Source organism: Orcinus orca, chromosome 16 (assembly GCF_937001465.1).
Source record: "Orcinus orca chromosome 16, mOrcOrc1.1, whole genome shotgun sequence".
NCBI lineage: Eukaryota > Metazoa > Chordata > Mammalia > Artiodactyla > Delphinidae > Orcinus > Orcinus orca.
The window spans coordinates 51,483,797-51,493,826 of NC_064574.1; the positions used below are offsets into that span (position 1 = coordinate 51,483,797).

At 50.7% G+C, this 10,030-nt stretch overlaps 1 protein-coding gene across 1 annotated transcript in view; it reads left to right on the forward strand.

Moving 5' to 3' along the window:
* The window catches only part of LOC101276337 (ATP-binding cassette sub-family A member 17-like), a 60,504-nt gene extending 50,564 nt beyond the window's left edge, over positions 1-9,940 (forward strand). Inside the window, 4 exon segments of the mRNA XM_049699400.1 lie at positions 3,749-3,936; positions 5,158-5,328; positions 5,580-5,770; positions 6,442-9,940. Of these exon segments, the coding sequence (XP_049555357.1) occupies positions 3,749-3,936; positions 5,158-5,328; positions 5,580-5,770; positions 6,442-6,932 (1,041 nt within the window). The 3' untranslated portion in view covers positions 6,933-9,940.
* Positions 9,941-10,030: the final 90 nt, after the last annotated feature.

The following is a 10,030-nucleotide window of genomic DNA, read 5'->3' on the forward strand; positions in this document are numbered from 1 at the left end:
CCATAGGCCAATTTCATACAGGAACATAAATACCCTAAATAAGATATTAACAATACAAATTCAGCAGTATATTGAAAGAATAAAAATTACAATCATCAGGTTTATTCCAGAAATGTAAGTAAGGTTTAACAGTAGGAAATCCACCAATGTAAAGCACTACCTTCACAGATGAAAGGAGAAAAATATTTATCAATAGAAGCTGAAAAAGCATTTAATAAAAACTCAGTACCCACTCATGATTTTTTTTTTTTTTTTTTTTTGTGGTATGCGGGCCTCTCAGTTGTGGCCTCTACCGTTGCAGAGCACAGGCTCCGGACATGCAGGCTCAGCGGCCATGGCTCACGGGCTTAGTTGCTCCACGGCATGTGGGATCTTCCCGGACCAGGGCACGAACCCGTTTCCCCTGCATCGGCAGGCAGACTCTCAACCACTGGGCCACCAGGGAAGCCCTGATTTTTTTTTAACTTTTAGCAAACTGTCTTGAGAAAAAAGAACAGAGCTGGAGATATCATGTTCCCTGTCTTCAGACTATACTACAAAGCTCCAATAATCAAAACTGTATGGTACTGGCATAAAAACAGACACATAGATCAATGGAACAGAATAGAGAGCCCAGAAATAAACCCATGCGCTTATGGTCAACTAATCTACAACAAAGGAGGCAAGAATACATAACAGAGAAAAAACAGTCTCTTCAATAAGGTGCTGGAAAAACTGTAAAAGAATGTGTAAAAGAGTGAAATTAGAACATTTTCAGATACAAACTACTATATATAAAATAGATAAATAACAATGTCCTACTGTATAGCATAGGAAACTATATTCAACATCTTATAATAAACCACAATGGAAAAGAAGATGAAAAAGAATATATATGTATAACTGAATCACTTTGCTGTATACCAGAAACTAACACAAGATTGTAAATCAACTATACTTCAGTAAAAAACTAAAAAAGAAATTAGAACACCATGGTTTTCTCACACCATTTACAAAAATAAACTCAAAATGGATTAAAGATAAAATGTAAGAGCAGAAACCATAAAACTCCTAGAAGAGAACATAGAACACTCTTTGACATAAATCATAGCAGTATCTTTTTTGAATCTGTCTCCTACGGCAAGGGAAACAAAAGGAAAAATAAACAAATGGGACCTGATTAAACTCAAAAACTTTTGCTCAGCAGAGGAAGCCATCAACAAAATGAAAAGGCAACCTACTGAATGGGAGAAAATATTTGCAAGTGTTATGACTGATAAGGAGTTAATATCCAAAATATATAAAGAGCTCATACAACTCAATATCAAAAAAAGAAACAACCTGATTAAAAAATGGGCAGAAGGGAATTCCCTGGATGTCGAGTGGTTAGGACTCCGCGTTTTCACTGCCAAGGACGCAGGTTCAATCCCTGGTTGGGGAAGTAAGATACCACAAGCCATGCAGTACAGCCAAAAAAAAAAAAATAGTGGGCAGAAGACCTGAATAAGCATTTTTCCAAAGAAGACACGCAGATGGCCAACAGGCACATGAGAAGATACTCAACATCACTAGGCATCAGAGATATGCATATCAAAACCACAATGAGCTATCTCCTCACACCTGTCAGAATGGCTATCATCAAAAAGTCTACAAATAACAGATGATAGTGAGGATGTGGAGAAAAGGAAACCGTCACCTACTGTTGGTGGGAATGTAAATTGGTGCAGCCACTGTGGAAAACGGTAAGGAGGTTCCTCAAAAAACTAAAAACAGAACTACCATATGATCCAGCAACTCCACGTCTGGGTATATATCCAAAGAAAACTAAAACACTAATTCTAAAAGATACATGCTCCCCAATGTTCATAGTAGCATTGTTTACAATAGCCAAGATATGGAGGCAACCTAAGTGTCCATCAACAGATGAATGGATAAGGAAGATGTGGTACGTATGTGTGTGTGTATATATATATATAAACAAAGCAATATTACTCAGCCATAAAAAAAATGAAATTCTGCCATTTGCAACAACATGGATGGACCTAGAAAGTATTATCCTTAGTGAAATAAGTCAGACACAGAAAGACAAACACTGTATGTTATCACTTATATGTGGAATCTAAAAAATAAAACGAATGTATATAACAAAACAGAAACAGACTCACAGACGTAGAGAACAAATTAGTGGTTACCAGTGGGGAGGGGCAAGATGGGGGGGATTAAGAGATACAAACGACCATGTATAAAATAAATAAGCAACAAGCATATATTGTACAGCACAGGGAAATACAGCCTTTTTTTGTAATAAATGGAGGAAAATCTATAAAACTATTGAATCACTATGTTGTATACCTGAAACTAATATTATAAATCAACTATACTTCAATAAAAAAAATTTTTTAGCAAAGTAGAAATAGAAGAAACATTAGATTAAAATCAGTTGATAAAGGCAATCAGAAATCTTTATATTTAATACTGAAATATTTGAAGCATCTTCATTCAAGTCATCTGCGTTTTTCTTCTCAGCAGTTCCCTCCAGACTAGTGACATCTGTCTTCAGGGGAAGCCCCAGTCTGGGAATCCAAAGCCCTGTCTTGGGCTTCCCTGGTGACGCAGTGGTTGAGAGTCCGCCTGCCAATGCAGGGGACATGGGTTCGTGCCCCGGTCCGGGAAGATCCCACATGCCGCGGAGCAGCTGGGCCCATGAGCCATGGCCGTTGAGCCTGCGCGTCCGGAGCCTGTGCTCTGCAACGGGAGAGGCCACAACAGTGAGAGGCCCGAGTACCGCAAAAAAAAAAAAAAAAAAAAGCCCTGTCTTTAGTTGGGTGATGCAAATGTTCTTCCCTAAGCAGACATTCCAGGTGATTTTCTGGTTTGCACCCCGTCATGGTCTCCCCACACGCCACCCCCAGATGGCAGAGCCCAGAGCTGTCCAGCTGCTTTAAAGGGAGGAGGAAAGGAGAAGGAAGAACACTGATTATCTTTCAAAAATGGTATCATACTATTGTCATCTTCTATTCCAGGGGAGCTCTTGAACATGGGCACAAATCAGGGTGGTTTGCTGCAAGTTCATAACGGCAAAAACTTGGAAATATCACATATGTGCCTGAATCTTTTATAAACAGCCAACTCAAATCTAGAAATGTTTCCTGGATGACTAAGTAGCAGTTAAACTGAGCTGGAGTAGGTTTGTATTTACTGACCAAGAAAGATCTTTAAGACGTAATGGCGAGTTAAAAAAGCAAGTTGCAGAATGGTAGATAAAGGATGATACTGTTTGCAACACAGTTGGTCCCCTATGGGGAGCACCCAGCCGTGCAAAAGTTTGGAAGTGCACCCCCATGTGACTGCACTGCCCGGGGCGTGCCCTGCCAAGAGACTCCAGCAGCCTTACAAAGAAAATCTATTCGTGGGTTACATGTCTAATAGAAAATGTGTTTAAAGGGGAAATAATAAAGCGTCTTCTGCTGACCATATACTTGGAAGGTGACAAGAGGTAGGGAGCACTGGGCACTGAGGTTTCCTGCCAGGCAGGCAGGAAATAAGCACTCCAGCCCCACATGCACCCTCCAGAATTGGGGTTCACGCCACCAGCAAGTGCTGCATCCAGACTCCTGAACGTCACTGTTGGACCTTGGCACCCCATGGCACATATCTGTTCATGTGGCACACATGGGGGTGCACAGGACAGAGGCAGGGTCCAGGCCCCTGCCCAATTGGCAGCTTTCCTTCTGACACGCCTACCCCTTGGGCTGTGTTCCAACCCCAGGTGAGGCAGTGGATCGGCTACTCTCCCCAGTTTGATGTCCTGCTGGACCACATGACGGACAAGGAGACACTGGTCATGTACGCCCAGCTCCGGGGCATCCCCAAGCTCCACATCAGTGCCTGTGTGGACCAAATTCTTGATGATTTACTCATGTACACGTACGCCGACAACCTGGTGAAGACCTACAGGTGAGACTTGGGGCTCCCTCGGCCCTTCCCCCTCCGGTAATAAGATGTGTTGTGGTTCTTCTCAGTGCTGAGGGGTAGGGCAAGGCGTGTCAGCTCCATGCTTGGGGTAGTTTTGTGGTCCATGCCACTGCGTGGATTTTTGGGAAGATGGCCTCCCTCCCCTGTAAGAACGGGTCAATGGCCTGGGCTGCCCCAAGGCACAGCTTCCTCTTGGCCCCAGGCAGTTATGTGGCTGAGGACGGGCTGATGCACCATTGGTATTATTCTTCCTGTCGCTTCACAAAGGGCTTCTGATTTCTGGTAGACTTGCATTTCAAGCACACACTACCTTATCCCGCTCTTTATGAGGCATCTGAGCTGTTGTTCTGCTGAGAAGCCTGGGGGATTCCTCAGTCTTATGTTGCCAATGATCCTAACCCAACTCCAGTTAGCTTAAACAAAGCAAGGCCACACATGTCCGGAATCCCAGGCCACCCCTCGAGTTGTGCACAGCGCCCCTGCAGGCTGGCAGCAGTACCCCACTCCCGGGACAGGGAAGTCAGAGGCGGTTAGATGATGTTGCTCTGTCTCTTTCTTCTGTTGACTTCGGTTTCAAGCATGTTTTTGTGTTTCCTTGCATCTTCTGGTGATTAAATGAGTTAACACCTGGGATGTTTAGAACAGTGTCTTGTACATTGTAAATGCTATGTGTTCATTAAATAAAGTTAGCTAAAACGGCCGTATGGGGCTTCCCTGGTGGCGCAGTGGTTGAGAGTCCGCCTGCTGATGCAGGGGACATGGGTTCGTGCCCCGGTCCGGGAAGATCCCACATGCCGCGGAGCGGCTCGGCCCGTGAGCCATGGCCGCTGAGCCTGCGCGTCCGGAGCCTGTGCTCCGCAATGGGAGAGGCCACAACAGTGAGAGGCCCACGTACCGCAAAAAAAAAAAAAAAAAAAAAAAGGCCCTATGCTCTTATCCCCCTAACATCCATAGAGACCCTCAAATGAGATTCATGGACCATGTGCTAACCCTGGACCTATCCCTGTGTCCAGGGAAATGGTTTAGATGCTGAGTGGACAGCCAAGTCACAGTGCACCCCTGAGGGAGGGTGGTGGGCCATATTACTGAATGCCCCACCGTGGGGCGTGAGCACTTTCTTAATAGAGAAGAAAAAAGGGGGGAGGATTGTACTACTGGAAACTTAAGATTGCCAATCACCCAACTTCTCCCCCTCTGCCCCAGCGGTGGCAACAAGCGGAAGCTGAGCACCGGCACTGCCTTGCTTGGAGAGCCCACAGTCATCTTCCTGGACAAGCCGTCCACTGGCATGGACCCCGTGGCCCGGAGCTTGCTCTGGGGCACCGTTGCGAGGGCCTGCAAGTCTGGCAAGGCCATTGTCATCACCTCCCACAGGTAAAGCCAGGACCGGGGCTGAGGGAGGGGTGGGCCGGGAGGGGCTGGGTGGAGAGAAGACCTGTCAGCATCTGGTAAGAGTCTGTGAGGAGAGTCCCCAGGCTCTACCATGTGGGCCACACCCTGAGCATGGGAATCAGGAACAGCCTGATCTGGGCATCAACACCTTCCTATCTGCACAAGCCTTTGACGTGGATGGTGGGCATCAGCATCTCCCAGCCGTTTGTCAGGCCTCCACTCCCTCTCCCCAGCATGGAGGACTGTGAGGCCTTGTGCACCTGGCTGGCCATCATGGTGCAGGGTCAGTTCAAGTGCCTGGGCAGCCCACAGCACCTCAAGAGCAAGTTTGGCAGTGGCTACTCCCTACGGGCCAAGATCTGGAGCGACAGGCAGCAGGAGGCCCTGGAAGAGTTCAAGGCATTCGTGGACCTGACCTTCCCAGGTATGTGCTGCTGTGCAGAGGTCATCTGTGCATCTGTCCATCCCTGACCCCTGGGACGAGGGCCACGATTCCAGGGGCCTGGGCCGCCCTCCCCTGGCCATCCAGCCCGGCCCTCAGGGGGACACTGTGCAGGCAGTGTCCTGGAAGATGAGCACCAAGGGATGGTCCATTACTACCTGCCTGGCAATGACCTCAGCTGGGTGAAGGTGAGCACATACCTGGGCATCAGAGGGAGCACACCTCTGATGTCACCCACTTTCTGGTGTTCTCTCTTTCGGGTGGAAGTCTTATTCAGTGCTGCTGCAACATTCACATGGATTTCATAGAAAATAAGAATGTTTGAGTTGGAAGGGACCTCGGATGTCAGCTCCCCCCGCCCCCTCATTTCACAGAGAGGTGAGCGGACCCAGAGAGGGGACACCATATGCCCAGGGTCACACAGCAATCCAGGGACCCAGCTGGGGCCTCTGCCTTCTGGCACCACTCACAGCCAGGGTCCCTTTCCCTAAAATCACAGAGAGCTCAATTCTGTAGGACTGACTTCTTGAGAGGTGGTCTGGGAGCAGCTGAGAGAGGGATGGGCCTTTGGGGGGCTTTGTAACAACCCCAAAGACCCTTCCTCTCCCCTTCCCTGTGCCCATCATCTATAGCGGCTTCCTCGTTTCCCACAGATGTTTGGCATTTTGGAGCAAGCCAAGAAAAAGTACATGTTGGAAGACTACTCAGTCAACCAGATCTCTCTGGAGGACATCTTCCTGAGCTTCACCTGCCCTGTGCCCCCCAACCAAGGGGAAAACAAACAAGCGAAGGCAGAACCTGCAGGCCCCTTGTTACCCTTTCCACCTCTCTCTCCACCTTCTTCCCAGCCTCCCTCCCTGCCTCCCTCCCAACCTCCCTCCCAGCCTCCCTCTCCACCTCTCACTCCACCTCCCACTCCATCTTCCTCCCAGCCTTTCTCCCAGCTTTCCTCCCAGCCTCCCTCCTGGCCTCCCACTCCACCTCCCTTCAGGTCTTCCTCCTGGTCTTCCTCCTGGCCTCCCTCCCAGCCTCCCTCACCACTTCCCTCAAAGGCTGTCTTGCTGTAATAAAGAGTTCCCAGTGCCAGGTTAGCCCAGGTGCACACAGCCTGCCATGGGCTGCAAGGGTTACAGAGGCAACTTGAGGACCCAGTGAGCTCAGCTTGAGGGTGGAGGGGTGGGGGCAGCTCTCTACCAGATTTAGGCCACTCACCTTAGAGGCCTGATGGAGGACCCAGGTGCATTTCTGTGGAAAAGGATCCCCTCAAGTCCCACCTGGGTGGCTTTCAGCCTCACTGAGACCTGGCCATAGAAGCAGCCTCAGAGGAACAACACCTGCCATGTCCTGTCAGGAGTATGGAGGCCTGGGGGTGACCATGGTTGTAATGATGCCGTACTTCTGAAGGTAGGAGGAGAGAAGAGATTGACAAGTTTGCAAACTTAAAGCACCATTTTTCAATATTTGGATTTGTGGGGCTCCATTTGTTCTCTGCCCTGGCCCACGCGAATGTTAGGGGTGAGCCTGTATATGGCCCTCCGTCAACCCATGACGTGGACATGATTATTATCCCATTGCCCAGAAGAGTAAGCTGAGACTTAAGAGATATCCGGCAACTTTCCATGGTCAACAGATGGTAGAGCCAGGATTCAACTCAGGCAGAAGTTCTCAAAGTGGAGTCTGACCAGAAGCATCCACATCATCCAGAAACTTGTTAGAAATGCAGATTCTTAGGCCCCACCCCAAACCCATTGAATCAGAAGTCTGGGAGGTGAGGACCAGCAATCTGTGTTAACAGGTGCTTCTGATGCAGCTCAGGCATGAGAAGAACTAAGCTAAGCCTGTGAGCTCAGACCATCCGGCCTGAGTGCAGATGGGTGTGGCCGTGTACCTTTGTCACGAGGGCTCTCCTCCGAGAAGTGCCCTGCCCAATAGCCTTTCTCCCTGCAGCATGGTCACACCCGCCCCTCTACAAAGCCCCATTCGGCTTCTCCTTTGCAGGTAGTTCTCTCCCTCCCTTCTCAGCTCAGCTCTGGGAAAGTGGTGTCTACCATCCCTGCCCACACTCCCTACCTCCCCTCACCACTCACCAAAAGTACAGCGTTGTCACATGCCTGGCTGCCACACCCACTCCATCCATTTTTCCTGTGACTTCTCTGAGGCATCTCAGTGTCCCCTGCCCCCTTCTCCCCACTGCACCAGGCCCCCCATGGCCCCTCATCTGCCTCCTCTGTAGGCTCCTCTTCCTTTCTCTCCGAGTGGGGGATGCCTCAGGCTCCCAGCCTGCTTCACTTTTCCTTACTCTCCCCTCTGCACCCTGCTACCATTGAGTTTCTTTCTCATTCACCCCAGGCCTTCAACTGCCATCTTATTCCAGTCAGGAACTTGCCTGAGCTCCCAAAAATCTACTCTTCCAGTGAGTTCTCTCACCTTCCTGAAGCCCAATGGGAAATGGGCTCTTCTCACACCTTCTGGGAGTGGCTCATCACCCCTCTGAGCCCAGGGGCTCTTACTGCCAGGGCAGTGGGTGGGGGTGACAGATGGCATGGCTGCAGCAGAGCCAAGAGAAGAACGCCTATTTCCTGATAAACAAGAAAACTTTACCTCTGAATAAATAAAAAGAGTGGTAAGGACATAGGAGCAAGATAGAGGACAACTGAGAGACTGGTCAGGGTGCCACTTGGACTCCACAGACACGCAGCGTCACAGGGGAGCGAGAGCGTGACTTACTCACTCACTGGTGAAGCCAATGCCACCAAAATCTAACACAGAGAGTGTACCTCTGCCCTGGGGAGACCAGCAACAAAGAAAGTAACAGTGCAGGGGGAGGACAACAAAGTACCAAATTGGGAAACAGTAACCAATGGAAACAAAGGTGAGGTGAAGAAGACTGAAAACCCTTAGGGGTCCTGTGGATTCTCCTGTCCTCTGGTGTGGGAACGTGGGGCATCTGGGGAGCAAGTTCCAAGCTTGCTCTGCTCTACCCACTCCTCTTCCCATGAACATCACCCCTGCCCCTCCTCCACCCCCAGCTTCCAAGGCCTCATATCCCATGCTGTGGTCATCCGTTCGTCTCCTGCTCCAGACTGGCATGGAGCCTTGGCACCATGGCTCCTCTGTGTGTTCGGCTGCTGAGCACAGACCAAGTACCCTGAAGGGGTTCAGCGAGTATAAGTGGTAGCGGGACAGAGTGCTGTCTGAGGCTGTGGGGAAATGGGGGAGGAGAGTCTTGCCCCAGATTCCCCGGCTTCTCCAGGAAAAGCCACTCTGTCCTCTTCCATCAAACACTTCTCCCAGGAGACTGCATTTCTTTCCTTGTCCGAAGGTCTCATGAAAGAGGTGGGATGTGAGCTGGTTGCAGAAAGACAGACTGGGTGGGCACTGCCTAATACCTGAGTAAACAGAACGCTCAGCTGTGGCTGAAAGCAGCCAGTAAAGCAAGCAGGTGTGCACTTCTATTTTAGTTGGGCTCCCAGGTGACCACGAGGAGACATTGGGGACTGACAGGGGACGATATCTAGTCCAAGTGAGAAGGTGAGGGCTTGCCCTGGGCAGGGATGGAGGAGGGGTCCAGGGTGAGCCACGTTTCAAGGGAGGAAGGAGTCAAACGTGTTGGATGAGTCAATGAAGATTTCGAGCACCAGGTCTCTGGACTCCACTTTCTGCATTACGATCTATGCCAACAGCGACTCGGCCACCGAACCAGGGGTCTCCTCGCCTGAAGCAAGGGCTGGAAGAAGGGCGTGCGTCCTCGGGGTGCGGGTCGGAAAGGTCAGGGCCAGCCTCGGTGAGGCGCAGCCCGCGGGTGCCGGCTAGCCTGCGTCCCCGCAGGTAGAAGACCACGTCGGGGTCCCCGCTCCGAGACCCCGGGCTCGGAGGCGCGGCCGGTCCGCTCAGACCTTCACTGACAAACCATTGCACGCCGTGGCCTCCGGTCGCCAGGACCTCTTGCCGCCGAGTCAACCACAAGGCCTAAGCCCAGAACAGGCCAGGTCCACGCGGGCCGGAGCGGATTCAGAGACACTGCTGCAGCCAGGCCCGGAGCCACGCTCCTTAGGGACACCCGCCAGGGCCGGGGAGGCGGGGCGGCCGCGCAAGCTCTACCAATCAACAGCCGGCGTTCGAATTCGCATCCTGGCGCGGCCAATCGCGAGCGTCCGAGCCCGAGTGGGGGGGAGGGGGCGGGGCCCGGCCGAACAGTGGCGCGCGCCCCCCGGGCGGGCCAATGAGAGCGCCTGGTGCATT